Below are 15,402 nucleotides of genomic sequence, written 5' to 3' on the forward strand. Positions count from 1 at the left end.
ATAAAAAAATTTCCATATGCACTTAAATATCTAGCATCTGTGTAGTCCTTATTCAATGTGAGACATTGTACTGTGTATTACCTCAAGTTTCATAACAGCTCTATGTGCCAATATTGTTCCCATTTCACAGATAGCACAGAGAGGCTAAACAACACACTTCAGGTTCCAGAGTCACAGAGCTAGGATCCTGCACTGCAGTGTGACCTCAGAAGTGATGCTGTTAACCCCCAAATGATTCTGCCTAAATTGCATTCCAGCTGGAAGAATAGAAGTTAACCAAGGCAGGCCTGTGGTAGGACATTGAGAATTTTTCCTTTGTGCAAGAGGAAGTTCAAAGGGTTCGAAGCAGAGGATTAATTCTGATTGGCTGAGAATGGGTCACTGGGAGTCAAGAATCCAAGCAGGGAGCCTGGAGACTGTAGTATTTGGGGTGAGAAGGTGGTCAGGTCCAGGATGGCATTCTTCCATTTAATTCTCATACTTCTGGGAGGTGGGTACTGGTGGCCTCATTTTGGATGAAGAATATATTTCAGTCATCTGGTGGTTTTTGTTTTTTGTTTTTGAGTTGCAGTCTTACTTTTTCAACCAGGCTGGCATGCTCATAAGCCACCGCAGCCTCGACCTGTTGGGCTCAGGTGATCCTTCCCTTCCAAGTAGCTGGAACCACAGGTGCTCACTACCATGCCTGGCTAATTTTTTTTTCTTTTTTCTTTTTTTTTTTTGAGTTGGAGTCTCACTCTGTCACCGAGACTGGAGTGCAATGGCCCCTCCCGGCCACCGCAGCCTCGATCTGCTGGGCTCTGGCGATCCTTCCGCCTCAGCCTTCCAAGTAGCCAGAATTACAGGCATGCACTAACACGCCCGGCTGATTTTTTTATTTATTGTAGAGATGAGGTCTCGCTGCCCAGGCGGGTCTTGAACCTGCGGGCTCAGGCAATCCACTCACCTCAGCCTCCCAAAGGCGCGGGATTACAGGCTGAGCCACCGAGCCCGGCTTAATTTTCTTTTTTTAAATCTATTACAGAGATGAGGTCTCGCCAAGTTGTCTGGGCTGGTCTCAAACCCCTGGACTCAGGCAATCCTCTTGTCTTGGCCTCCCAAAGTCCTGGGATTACACGTGTAAGCTACCGTGCCCAGCAGCTTCTGGTCTTTTCCAGGCCACCAAGCTAGTGCCATTTCTCTCCAACTACTCATTCAGTTGAATTTCTACATCCAGAAATTCAGAATTTAATGGTTACTTAATGTCACCTCAAACTCATGTAATTGTCAGCATGAGGTATAGAATACTATTTTACAAATGAAGAAACTGAGGTTCAGAGGGCTAGAACCTGGTCTGCCTGAGGCCACCATTCTCTGGTTTCTGCAGTGGCCTACATGCCCCATGCTCCCACGCATATCCCTGACCAAGGCTTTCCTAAACACACATTTGGTTGTTTCCTAGGCTTACAACCTTTTAGTGGTACCTTATTACTACTAAAGATGATGATTCATGTTCCACGCCCTGTGCTTGGTCCTTCATTCCACCTGGCAGACCTTTCAAGAGCAAACTGGGGTTGCCCTTCAGATCCTTTCTTGCCCAGCAAGTCCACAGAATCTTTTTGAGTGGGAGTGGAGTGCAGTGGGACACTCACAGCCTCTGCAGTCTCAACCTGCTGGGTTCAGGCAATCTTGAGCTCCGGTAATCCTTTCACTTCTACCTCCCAAAGTGCTGGGATTACAGGCATAAGCCACCGTGCCCAGCCCAGAATCTTTTAATGGCTCTTGAGCAGATAGTAACAGAGCACCATCTCCTTTTTTTTTTGAGTTGGAGTCTTACTCTGTCACCCAGACTGGAGTGCAGTGGCCGCTTCCGGCCACCACAGCTTCAACCTGCTGGGCTCCGGCGATCCTTCCGCCTCAGCCTTCCAAGTAGCTGGAACTACAGGCGCATGCTAGCGCGCCTGGCTAATTTATTTATTTATTTATTTTTTGAGTTAGAGTCTCACTGTCGCCCAGACTGGAGTGTAGTGGTCGCTCCCTGTCACTGCAGCCTCGACCTGCTGGGCGCCAGCGATCCTTCTGCTTCAGCCTTCCAAGTAGCTGGAACTTCAGGCGTGCGCTACCACACCCGACTAATTTTTTTATTTATTGTAGAGATGAGGTCTCACCAAGTTGCCCAGGTGGGTCTTGAGCCTGGGGGCTCAGGCAATCCACTCACCTCAGCCTCCCAAAGGCACGGGATTACAGGCTGAGCCACAGCCCGGCTTAATTTTTTTATTTATTGTAGAGATGAGGTCTCACCAAGTTGCCCAGGCGGGTCTCGAACCTGCAGGCTCAGGTAATCCACTCACCTCAGCCTCCCAAAGTGCTGGGATTACAGGCTGAGCCACCAAGCCCAGCACCATCTCTTTTCTACTTATAGCTTCTGTTCCCAGGAGAGGGCCTGGAGCCTAGTAAGCATCCAGTAAACACTGAGCAAGTCACAGATTGGAGTCCAGCATGTTACTAGAACTGCCTCTTAGGAGTATGGAATCAGCACTACCCAGAGGTCAAAGATGCAGCAGTGTCTATAGTCTCAGACGCATCCCAGACCCCTCCCATTTACCACTCAAAAGGCTGATTTTTATTTCCTTCTTCTTTATTGTTATACACAACATATAAACACATGAGAGAGAAAACAGTAGAGATCCTCTGGGACCTCAAAAGACAGCAAGAAGAGTACCCAGAAACATTTTCTAAAGTACAAGACATCTCAGTGCTCTAACCAAAGGCGTGGAAGGCAGGCCAGAGCTGCACCACAGAATTGGATTAAAGGCTCCTCTCTCCTCATTTCGGGACAACCCCATGGAGTCCTACCAGCAGCCAGTCCACACAGGCAGGGTGCTGTCAAGGGAAAATTCTACACCAGAGAGCATTCCCCTCTTGGAGAAAAGGGCAATGGAGAAAGGTAATAATTAAAAGCTCCTTCATCCCTTGAGAGCGACAGCTGAGGAAAAGGCAAGCAGCATCTCATCACTGACTCCTTCCCCAGCTGCCTTGGGCCCAGATGTCCTCATACTTGGCATTTGCCGAAGCGTGTCCCAGGTAAGACCCTGCATAGTCCCACCAGGTGCCCAAACCTTGCTGGGGAGGAATGGTGAGGGGAAGGGGAAGAGGCTGGGCGTGAAACCAAACAGATCTTTATTTGCAGTCGTCACTGAGGCCGTTTCTTGCTGCTTATTTGTCTGCTAGCCTGTTCTTCCTGCTGCATGGCCAGGTGCAAGGCCTTGATGACATCTGCAAGAGAGGGGTGGTGATGCATGTGAGGTTAGTAGGATTCTGAGATCCCCATTCACTCCAGGCAGTGCTGCCATCACCTACAGTTGCCCAGGAACCAGCAGAGGCTATGTTACTGTGATCCACTCATATGCCACCCAGCCACACCCACCTCTCAAGGCTGAGAAGTGCTTGGCTTGCTTGGCTTGCTGGGCCAGGGCAGATTCTGCCTTGTTCACAAAGGTCTCCAGGTCATAGTCGGGCTGCTCAGTCATCTCTGAGAGCTCAAGCCAGCCTGGTTCTTGCTGCAACACAGGGAAGACCTTGTCAGTTCAATAATGGCCAAACCACTTTAGCAAATCATTCCTGGGGCCCTCCATCTGCAATGTGCAAGATGACATATCTGTCCATGCCTCCTGACCCTCTTCGCCAGGAAACCTGCAACTTGAATTCATCCTTTCTACCCCAAACCTGTCCCTATCCCTAAGTCAAATGAATAACATCACTCGTTCTGATGCCCAAGCTAGAAATAGTCCTGACTTTTTTTTTTTGAGTCGGAGTTTCACTGTTGCCCAGGCTGGAGTGCAGTGGCACACTCATGGCTCAGGCAATTGTTCCGCCTCAGCCTTCTAAGTAGCTGGGACTACAGGCATGCGCCACCACACCTGGCTATTTTTTCTTGATTTTAGCAGATGAGGTCTCACCAAGTTCCTGAGGCTGGTCTCAATTCTCTCACCTCCGCCTCTCAAAGTGTTGGGATTACAGGTGTGAGCCACAACGCCTAGCAGTCCTGACTTTGTTGTTATTATTTTTGAGTTGAAGTCTCACTCTGTCACCCTGGCTAGAGTGCAGTGGCACACTCATGGCCACCCCAGTGTCGATGTGCTGGACTCCAGCGATCACTTCCGCTTCAGCCTTCCAAGTAGCCAGAACTACAGACGTGCACTACCATGCCTGGCTAATTTTTGATTTATTGTAGAGACGAGGTCTCGCCAAGTTGCCTGGGCTGGTCTCGAGCCCATGGGCTGGCAATTCATTTGCCTCGGCCTTCCAAAGTGCTGGGATTACAGGCTGAGCCACCGAGCCCGGCCTCACTTTATTCTTTCATTCTGCTTGTCACCAAATCCTCCCAATTCTACTTCCTAAATGGCTTTTTAAAGTTGATATATGGTCCAGGCTTGGTGGCTCAGTCTGTAATCCCAGTGCTTTGGGAGGCCGAGGTGAGTGGATTGCCTGAGCCCGCGTGTTCGAGACCCACCTGGGCAACTTGGCGAGACCTCATCTCTACAATAAGTCAAAAAACTAGCCAGGCGTGCTAGTGCACGCCTGTAGTTCCAGCTACTTGGAAGGCTGAGGCAGAAGGATCGCCAGAGCCCAGCAGGTCAAGGCTGCAGTGGCCAGGAGCGGCCATTGCACTCCAGTCTGGGCGACAGAGTGGGACTCCAACTAAAAAAAAAATAAATAAAGTTGATATATGGCCGGATGATTAGTTGCTCTAGAACAGCCGTATTAATAGGTAGAAAAATAAGGAGTGCTGGTGTAGAGGGCTGCTTCTTGCCACCCCAACCTGAGAGCCCATGGGAACAAAGCCCAGGTCATCTCTCAGGAATAGTGCTTTGAGAGCTGAGCTGGGTGGCCATCCAGTCACTCCATGGCCAGGGCCAGCCCCCTCACCTGTATAATCTCCTTGAGTTCTTCCACAGCCCTCTCCTCTAGCTCCCTGATCTGAGTCATGGCTTCGTTAAAGCTGGACATCTGGGAAGATAGTTCCTCTTCTTCCTTGGAGAAGTAAGGGGATCAAGAGGAGAGACACACCTGTGTGGCCCAGTTGCCACCTCAGCAGGGCACACTTCTGTCTTGCTTGGCCCTATCCTGCCCCTTACATTGCCTGTGATCAGAGTCCCGTTAGAGCTGGCTTCCATCTCTTCTGTTTCCATTTGAGTCAGCTGCTCTCCACTGGGCCCACTGTGGGGGCTCAACTCCTTGACCCTGAGGAAACCAGAAGGTCTCAGATTCCATAGCAGCCCCCTTGGCACTCACTACAGGAGTGCAGTTCCACCCAGGCTGTAAGGCTTAAGGCTCCCAGGGCATGAAGCAACTTTGCCTTTGGGCAAGGTGGCATAGACTGAAGCTGAACTGAAAAAGACCCTCATGCACTGCTGCCTCAAGGGAAATGGGACAGATGTAGCATTATGGCTGAACTCCCAAGCCTCAAGTTCACTGTGTCATATAGGAGTGTGTACAGTAGGCACTGAGGTCCCAGAGCCTCCTCTCGTCATTGCCATTCACTTCCCCAGTCCTGCCCCTCCACTCCACCCCACCTGGTACCTGTCTGCATATCTCAGTGTGTTTAAGGTATATTCACAGGAGCTTATGCCTGGTGAGATCATAGCAATCTGCAAAAGAAGGGTCAGTGTTAAAGGCTGAGAATGGGCTGAGGTCACTAGACAGCCTGCCCCTCAAGTGGCCTCCAGGAATCTTCACACTGCTGAAACTCACCTGGTATCGGTGGGAATACTCATTTATAATCCATGCTGTGCTAGGCTACCTGGGCACTGCAAACTAAGGTGCCTTAAGCATTCGTTTCCTGCTTTCAAAGACACATCTAATTATCTTGTTTCTTCATCCCTTTACTGAGACACTCCTACTACCAATGTCCTATATCTTAAAGTTCTGTGGCAGACGCCCACAACCATACCACCTTGCATGCATCTGATCTCAAAGCTCTGTGGATCCTACTGGAAACTGCAGTTTCCCCAGGCCACAGGATAGTGCCCCAGGTAGAAGGGTTTAGAGCTTTGTCAGAAAATCCCACCTTCCTTGTGAAAATGCCCCTACCCAGGGGATAGGGGAGAATATTCCCTGAAGGAGAGGGACGATTACCCTCATCTAGAAGGGCTTGGGGATAAAGTAGGGAAGGAAATCATTCAAGGATATAGCCTCATGCACCAAGCTACTTTGTAGACTGGAACCCAGTGAACCTGAAGGAAGTCATGGAAGAGACAAGGACTTCCCTGTCCTACTTACCCAAGGTCACCTTCTAAATCCTGGAACCCCCTTTATACCAGGTAATGGAGGAATGCCCTCCCCCAAACCAAGAGCTGCACCTACACATAGTAAAGGGAATAGATCCTTTCCTCTCCACTTGGATAGGCCGTTGAGGAGGCTGATGCAGGAAAGCAGGGTATGGAAGTCAAGTCAAGTTAGAGCCTGGTAACCCAGGCAGCCAAGGGTGCCGAACCTCCTGCCCAAGGACGGGACCAGGTGTCTCCTTGGAAAGCAACTCTGCCTCCTCCTGTAGCATCACTTCCAAAGTGACCCTACTCACCATGCAAGTCCTTGAGTTCTCCCCGATAAAGGAGTCCCTCAGCACCTGTGTCAGCTTGCTCTCGCGGAACGGGGTGTGAGCCTTGTTCTGTCCCAGTGCCCTAATGCACTCCTGCAGGACAGCAAATCAACTGAGGTCCCTTCTTTCCTTTTGAGCTGACCACCCCCTCCCTTCCCGGCAGCTCTCCAGGCCAACCACCTCTAGTTAGCTCCCGCTACCTTCAGGGCCAGGAGACTCTTGTTGATTTCTGCACCCTCCATGCGGGTTTGCCGGTCAGCACTAGAAGTGTCAGCACCTCGCTCATTCCCTGCCAGATCCACCAAAGAGAATTTGCCATGCATTCTCCCCTTGGCTCGAAGAATAATCTGGAAGCAGGCATGGGAACGGGAGGAATTGGAGTTGGCAAACGTCTGCCCAGAAGTCCTGTGGCAGAGGACAAAGAAAGGTTATGAGCTTCTGGGGTGACCAGTCCCTGTGGCACCCCAGAGTTCAAACCACCCCAGTTCACAGCAGTAAATTATCTGGGAAGGAAGGGACCCAAGTCAAGACTTTTTTTTTTTTTGAGTTGGAGTCTCACTCTGTCACCCAGACTGGAGTGCAGTGGCACGCTCCCAGCCACCAAAGCCTCAACCTGCTGGGCTCTGGAGATCCTTCCTCCTCAACCTTCCAAGTAGCCGGAACCACAGGCTTGTGCTACCATGCCTGGCTAATTTATTTATTTATTTATTGTAGAGACGTGGTCTCGCCAAGTTACCCAGGTGGGTCTCAAACCCATGGGCTCAGGCAATCTACTTGCCTCAGCCTCCCAAAGTGCTGGGATTACAGGCTGAGCCACGGAGCCCAGTCAGGACTCTTAAGATGATCTGTGTCTTCCTGTTCCAGACCTCCATTCTGTCCTCCCTGGGCAGCACCTCTCCCACCAGTATTGGACCTAACCTAATACATTTTCTGGCAGCCATATCAGTACTGGATTCTGGACTAGGGCTTTGGCCAGACCTGAAAGCCAAGAAGGATATGGAGAAGGTTGAGCTGCCTCTGCTAAAGGGCACACAGGAAGGGAGAGTTGTCATAAGCCATATACCAAAACTTGAGGGTCCTGTAGAGGGCAGCCCCCTCCCTGGGCTCCCATAGCTGCTAGTATACCACTGTGCCATGCCTAGGGCCTGGTAGAAGAGTGTTTCACTACTTCTGTACAGGAGCTGGCCCCATCACTTCCTGCCCAGAACAGACTCAGAGCTCCTGATTTCCACCTTGAAGAGAGGGAAGAACCAGGAGAGACCCAGAGAAGCCAGAAGGCCTGGCTTTGGGGTAACAGCCTACTAAAAAAGCCTGCCTTGCTTAGATTTAAGACACTTTGACTTGGTTCTGATGAGCCTTTGACCCTGGGTCATCTGCCCCATGGAGACTTCTTAAAGCAGAGGCCTTCATAGCCCTTACCGAGCTGGTTGAAGCAGTAGGCTGTGGAAACAGATATGGGCCCAGAGCTACTTTCTAAACCTGAACCAGGCATGAGAAGGTGGCCCTTCCCCTCACTCTGACCTGCAGGTGCTGCCCATGTCAATCATCTTGATGACGTCATCAGCAGAGTTAACCAGGTGCTCCTGCAGCCCCACCACTTGCACCTGTTGCTTGCCATCCTCCAGTACGCGCAGCTTGGCCTTCTTGTTGAGCAGGTCAAATAGCTGTGCCAGGCAGGGGGAATGAGGTGAAGGCCATCAGGCACTGGGCACCCCACCTGATTACTCCCTCCTACAGAGCCTCCCCAGCTCAGACAAGGGCTGGCAGCAAGAAGGGCAGAGAGAATATGAGCTGACAGATCTCAGATTAGCAGAGGGCAGTATACTTGGGATCTGAACCAGGTTGCCTCAGTTTGACACAACTGCTACTTTATTAGCAGTGCGAGTCTGGGAAAGTTACTTAACCACTCTGGTCTTGCTTTTCATCTGTAAAGTTGAGACAAGTAAAGTACTTAAATAGTGCTCAGCACATAATATCCTATTATGTAATAAATAAATATTAGTTGTTTTTATTTCCTAGGTTCCACTCCAGAGAAGGCAACTCTGCAAAAGCAGTGATTATAGAGAGAGAGAAAGAGATCCAAGGGGGTGGGAGGGAAAGAATGTGTGCAGTCAGGGAAAGAGGTCATGAAGGAGGTAGGCTGACAGAAGACAGGGCATACACAAGGCAAATCTTTCACCCAAGAAAGTCCCGAGGAATATTCCTGCTATACGTGCTGAGCTTAGGTGTTATCTCATCATGTGAGGCCGCCTACACATGCCAGGGCAGAGTGGCTCATCAGTGGTCACTTGACAGCTAACAGGTTGTTTCAGTTTCTACAACCTCTAGCCAACTTCAAGGTTTAGAAATGTCTGCGCCCCAACAGTATAAAGAGGGGGTTTCCTGCCAGCTACCTTCCCATTGTAGATCTCGAAGAATGTCACATATACTTCCAGGCCCAGTTTCCGGTAGGGGGGCTGATTCTTCAGGAGGAAGACATCTCGGGCTAAGGGAGACAACTTGGATAAGTAAGCAACCGGCTTTTCTGTACTCAACCTGATATGGCAGAACACATCACTTACAGGCCATGGCGTAGATTCCTTTGGATGCATTCTGGGCTTTCCCAGAGAGGTCTCCACCCATTGTCTGCAAAAGTAAGGCATAGAAGACCATGGTAAAGGACTCTTGGCCTGGGCCTGAGCATTACCGGCTCTATCACCACAAGGGGCCATGACAAAACAGAAGGCTGCACTAAGACCCCTCCCTGCATTTGACATGACAAGAGTATCTGGCGATGGGGCATCTGTACCAACTTTCTGCAAGATATTTATTGCCTTCCTTTGCAGGGACCCAGTGTTGCATAATGGGAAGGCTCTTTCCCTGCCAGGCCTGAGTACTCACATGTGTCTTGCCACTTCCTGTTTGGCCATATGCAAAACAAGTTGCTTTCCCACCTTTGAAGATTGTCTGCACCAGTGGCCTTGCTGTGAACCTAAGACAAAGGATGGAGAAGAAGGGAAGTGTTTGTACCTGTTTCTTCTTAAAATATACTCCCTGGAACACAGTCCTGCCACCTTGCTACTGCAGTTCCCAAGGACTTTTTTTTTTTTGAGTTTGAGTCTCACTCTGTCACCCAGACTGGAGTGCAATGGCCACTACTGGCCACCGTAGCCTCGACTTGCTGGGCTCTGGCGATCCTTCTGCCTCAGCCTTCCGAGTAGCTGGAACTACAGGCGTGCGCTACCACGCCCTGCTAATTTTTGATTTATTGTAGAGATGAGGTCTCATCAAGTTGCCCAGGCAGGTCTAGAACCCGCGGGCTCAGGCAATCCACTCACCTCGGCCTCCCAAAGGGCTGGGATTACAGGCTGAGCCACCGAATCTGGCCCCAAGGACTTTGATTCCTTTTTTTTTTTTTTTTGAGTTGGAGTCTTACTCTGTCACTGAGGCTGGAGTTCAGTGGCACGCTCATGGCCACTGCAGCCTTGACCTGCTGGGCTCAGGTGATCTTTTCACCTCAGCCTTCCAAGTAGCTGGAACTACAGGCTTATGTCACTATGCCTGGCTAATTTTTTTATATATTGTAAATCCAGCATAAGACATACTAAAAAGATTAGGGGATGCCTGTAATCCCAGCACTTTGGGAGGTGGAGTGAGAGGATTGCCTGGGGTTCGAGACCAGCCTAGGCAACTTGGCGAGACCTTGTCTCTACAATAAATAAAAAAATTAGCTGGGCGTGGTGGTGTGCACCTGTGGTTTCAGCTACTTGGAAGGCTGAGACAAAAGGATCACCTGAGTCCAGCAGGTTGAGGTTGCAGTGGCTGTGAGTATGCTACTGCACTCCAGCCTGGGTGAGGGTGAGACTCCTACACACACACATCAGGGGAGACCCTCTAAAGTCAGGGCTTAAAATATTTTAGGCTTCATAGGCCACATAGGTCTCCATTACATTTTTCTTTTATTAACTTTAAAACATAAAAATGAGTTGGGTGCAGTGGCTAACACCTATAATCCCAGCACTATGGCACACAGGTGAGAGGACTGCTTGAGCCCAGGAGCTCAAAACCAGCCTAGGCAACATAGTGAGATCTCATCTTTACAAGAAAAATAATAATAATAAAACAAATTAGCTAGATGTGGTGTGCACCTGTAGTCCTAGATACTGAGTAGCTTGAGCCCAGGAGTTCAAGGCTGTGGTGAGTTGTGATTGTGTTACTGCACTCCAGCCTGGGCAACAGAGTCAGAACCCCAACTCCAAAAATAAAAATAAAAGCTATTCTTGGTTTGAGAGCTTTAAAAAGAGTTCATGAACCAGATATGGCCTATGGGCCATAATTTGTCAACCTTCGTTCTAGAGCAGTGCTGTGCAATAAAACTTTTTGGGATAATGAAAATGTTTCCCGCTGGGCTCGGTGGCTCAGCCTGTAATCCCGTGCTTTGGGAGGCTGAGGTGAGTGGATTGCCTGAGCCTGCGGGTTCGAGACCCACCTGGGCAACTTGGCAAGACCTCATCTCTACAATAAATAAAAAATTTAGCCAGGCATGGTAGCGCATGCCTGTAGTTCCAGCTACTTGGAAGGCTGAGGCAGAAGGATCGCTGGAGCCCAGTAGGCCGAGGCTGCAGTGGCCGTGAGTGGCCACTGCACTCCAGTCTGGGCAACAGAGTGAGACTCCAACTCAAAAAAAAAGAAATGTCATCAACAAGCAAACACCAATAAATAAATAAATAAATAAACACATATATATATATATATATATAAAAATAAAAAATTATAATGATCAGGCAAATTAAGATGCAGGGTAGCCAGATGCAGTGGCTCAGGCCTGTAATTTCAGCACTTTGAGAGGCGGAGGTAGGAGGATTGCTTGAGCCCAAGAGGTTGAGGCCAGCCTGGGCAACATAGTCCTCGTCTGTACAAAAATTAAAAACAAATAATAACCGGGTGTAGTAGTGTGAGCCTATAGTTCCAGCTGCTACTTATAAGGCTCAGGAGGTTGCCGTTGCGGTGAGTCACTGCACTCCAGTCCGGACAACAGAGTAAAACCCTGACTTAAAAAATAAAAAAATAAGCTGGGCTCGGTGGCTCAGCCTGTAATCCCGCGCCTTTGGGAGGCTGAGGTGAGCGGATTGCCTGAGCCCGCGGGTTCGAGACCCGCCTGGGCAGCGAGACCTCATCTCTACAATAAATCAAAAAAATCAGCCGGGCGTGGTAGTGCGTGCCTATAATTCCGGCTACTCGGAAGGCTGAGGCAGAAGGATCGCTGGAGCCCAGCAGGCGAGGCTGCGGGGGCTGGGAGCGGCCACTGCACTACAGTCTGGGCAACCGAGTGAGACTCTCAACTCAAAAATAAAAAAATAAAAATAAATAAAAAATAAATAATAAGCCGGGCTCGGTGGTTCAGCCTGTAATCCTGCGCCTTGGGAGGCTGAGGTGAGTGGATTGCCTGAGCCCGCGGGTTTGAGATCTGCCTGGGCAACTTGGCAAGACCTCATCGCTACAATAAATTCAAAAATTAGCCGGGCGTGGTAGTAGGCGCATGTAGTTCCAGCTACTCGGAAGGCTGAGGCGGAAGGATCGCTGGAGCCTAGCAGGTCGAGGCTGCGGTGGCTGGGAGTGGCGGCTGCTGGACTCCAGTCTGGGCAGAGTGAGACTCCAACTCAAAAAATAAAAAATAAAATAAAATAAAAAATAAAAAAAGCGTGCAAGGCAATCTCTCTGCCAAACACCTAGCCCAGTCTCTTCACAATGTCAATATTAAGAGAAATGCAAAGACTGTTCTAGATTTAAAAAGAATATAGCCGGGTTTGGTGGCTCAGCCTGTAATCCTGCGCCTTGGGAGGCTGAGGTGAGTGGATTGCCTGAGCCCGCGGGTTCGAGACCTACCTGGGCAACTTGGTGAGACCTCATCTCTACAATAAATCAAAAAAAAATTATCCGGGCATGGTAGCGCACGCCTGTAATTCCAGCTACTTGAAAGGCTGTGGCTGAAGGATCGCTGGAGCCCAGCAGGTCGAGGCTGCAGTGGCCAGGAGTGGCTACTGCACTCCAGTCTGGGTGACAGAGTGAGACTCCAGCTCAGGAAAAAAAAAAAAAAGAAAATGTTTTTTATTTGTGCTATCCAACAGTAGCCACTGCCACAGGTAGCTGTTGATCACTTGAAATGTAGTTAGTATGACTAAGAAACAACTTCTAATTTCATTTAACTTCTATTTGGATAACCATATGAGGCTAGTGGGTGCCATATTGAACAGAACAGATATAGAGTTCCCTGAGTCTGCTAAGCCCAGTGGGTAATGATTTGGTTGCATAGGACACTGAAAGAACCTCTGGAGCCTGCCCAGCCCTGCCTCAGTGTAATGGGTAATGTCTCACTCATGATGGAACACTAAAGCTGCAAAAAGGGACATGGCAGGCCCATAATGGAGCCTTCCTGATGCTAGGAGCCAGACCTCCGAGCTCTGATGGCTGACTCAAAGAAAACACAAGAGGAAGCCAGGAAGGACCTCAGAATTCAGCATGTCTGTGAGTAGTGTTACCATAATGTCCTGCATCAAAAAGAGGAAGGAAGAGGCTCACGAGGACAAAAACAAATGAGGGAAGGAACTAACCTGTAGATGACTTCATTGGAGGCCGTTTCATCAAATGCAAAGTCAAAGCAAAACGCTTGGTTCTCTAGATATTTTGTTAAGTCCACTTTTAATTTTGGTTCATGTACCAAGAGTAGACACTTGCTTGGGATGGAAATCACATCAATTTCTTTCTTGGTCAATTCTGCAGAAGAAGAGCATTTCAGGGGGTACTCTCTGGACACAAAGGACCCCTCTGAAGCCTCTTCCTGACTGAACAGGGCTTACCTTGCTTATTCAGTGGGCGTTTCCTAACACAGACACATATCCTGTGCTCCTCAATCTACAGGATGAGAGGAGGCAAACAACACAAAGCATCAGAGCAAAGGAAGCTTGTCCAGGACCTTCCCTTTCTGTACCATATCTGGCCTAATCGAACTCCTACCTCCCCCATTAACTACTCCAGAGCACAAGAGAGCACTGGATTTTGTTCCCACTTTTCTCACTCTGTTGCCTACAGGTTTCAGCACTACTTTTTTTTTTTAAGTTGGAGTCTCACTCTGTTGCCCAGGTTGGAGTGCAGTGGCACACTCACGGCCACCATAGCCTCGACCTGCTGGACTCAGGTGATCCTTCAGCCTCAGCCTTCCAAATAGCTGGAACTACAGATGTGCACCACCACACCCGGCTCATTTTTTAATTTATTGTGGAGATGAGGTCTTGCCAAGTTACCCAGGCTAGTCTCAAATCCATAGGCTCAGGCAATTCTCTCACCTCAGGATCCCAAAGTGCTGGGATTATAGGCGTGAGTCACTGCACCTGGACTAGCACTACTATCATGGTTCTTACTAATGTAAGAATCTAGACAACATATGGTAGTGGAGGTGGGGCCCAGTTTGTAAAGATCAGACCCTTCTATCTGGGCCTCACTAGCTCTAGCCCACTGAAGGGTATTTAAAAAAAAACCCTCAAAGGTCAGTGAAGATTCCTGCACGCCTTCATTCCTATAAAGAGAAGTTTTTCTGTCCTTCAATTATACACTTACTCAAGGAACAGAAGTAGAAGTCTTTTGGATTTACTTACAGGATCAGTCACAGTAAGTGGATGACATTCCAAAGTAGCCCGAAATTCTTTAATCATCCGGGCAAATTCCCAGTTTGGAAAGCTGTTGTCATACTCCTGGTTGAGACATAAATGAAAATGGGCAGACTATTAAAATGTAGGTGCTCTCAGACCCCAGTGCTATGTGACAGCAGCAACAGCTCTTTGCACACGACCTTTCATAGTTGACAAAGCCCTGACCTTGACGTTGGCCTTAGGTTGAGAAGTCAGGTACAAAGCCCTGGGGAACAGAGATTGGGTGTGTGTGTGTGTGTGTGTGTGTGTGTGTGTGTGGGCTAGAAATGTACCAAGCCACACTAGGAACTGGGACTAGGGCCACAGTCCCACATCTTAGGAGGCATGACAGCAGGCTGAGGAGGCATAACAGCAGGCTGTGCTTCCCCAGAGCAATTAATACAACTAAGGGGACTCCATTGCAGTTCCTGCCCTTCAGTACACACAATGGGGGGGACAGTGTTGGTGGAAAAAAACAGACAACTATGCCCTTCAGTCCCTCTGGCCACTGCACCAAGTGAGCATGTGATGGACTTCTTCACTGGACAATCAGCATTAAATATTTCTCATCTAAGAGCCGTCAGAAAAATTTATGACTATTTCTCTGAATATTAATAAAAAAGCAGTTAAATTTTTTGGATATCAGATTGGAGCCTCAGAAATTCTGGGGCTCAACTGTATCTCTGTTGCCTACAGGGTTTCAGTTAAGGATGCCTGAACAAAAACCCTTGCCCTCGCCTCACAGGAAAGGTACCTGAGCTCGCTTTATTCTCGTTTCAGAGTTCTGGGCCCTCTTCTCTTCTCGCTTGTTCTTCATTTTCTCCATTTCCTTCACAATACATGATTTCCTCCGAACTAGGAAAGAGAAAAATAAAGGAAGACCACTCTTTTACCAGTCTAGGCCTGCCTGTTCTTCTCTGGCTGTTTACTGGGCCCTTCCCGAGCACAGACCTTCTCTGGAATCTTGCTCATAAATCACTATACACAAAGAGAAGAAGCAATAGGTGTGGCTCTTGGGATGGACAAGTCCACAAAGTAATGACTTGATCAATGTAGGTCAGAGGAGTGGTAACAGCACTCCAATTCTAACCCAAGTTCTCTCTATACCTCTTGGCTATTTTCTTTTTTTTTTTTTTTTGAGTTGGAGTCTCACTGTTG

The 15,402-nt window shown here is 48.9% G+C and overlaps 1 protein-coding gene across 1 annotated transcript in view; it reads right to left on the bottom strand.

The window, feature by feature from the left end:
* Positions 1 to 2,970: 2,970 nt before the first annotated feature.
* The window catches only part of KIF2C (kinesin family member 2C), a 26,651-nt gene continuing 14,219 nt past the window's right edge, over positions 2,971 to 15,402 (bottom strand). The window contains 15 exon segments of the mRNA XM_008067660.2: positions 2,971 to 3,255; positions 3,407 to 3,539; positions 4,909 to 5,049; positions 5,118 to 5,223; positions 5,563 to 5,630; positions 6,563 to 6,673; positions 6,781 to 6,985; positions 8,102 to 8,244; positions 8,974 to 9,065; positions 9,142 to 9,205; positions 9,461 to 9,551; positions 13,171 to 13,333; positions 13,417 to 13,471; positions 14,212 to 14,307; positions 14,999 to 15,099. Of these exon segments, the coding sequence (XP_008065851.1) occupies positions 3,173 to 3,255; positions 3,407 to 3,539; positions 4,909 to 5,049; positions 5,118 to 5,223; positions 5,563 to 5,630; positions 6,563 to 6,673; positions 6,781 to 6,985; positions 8,102 to 8,244; positions 8,974 to 9,065; positions 9,142 to 9,205; positions 9,461 to 9,551; positions 13,171 to 13,333; positions 13,417 to 13,471; positions 14,212 to 14,307; positions 14,999 to 15,099 (1,652 nt within the window). The 3' untranslated portion in view covers positions 2,971 to 3,172.

This window comes from Carlito syrichta, unplaced genomic scaffold (assembly GCF_000164805.1).
Source record: "Carlito syrichta isolate Samal-C Ts95f unplaced genomic scaffold, Tarsius_syrichta-2.0.1 Scaffold309730, whole genome shotgun sequence".
Classification (NCBI taxonomy): domain Eukaryota; kingdom Metazoa; phylum Chordata; class Mammalia; order Primates; family Tarsiidae; genus Carlito; species Carlito syrichta.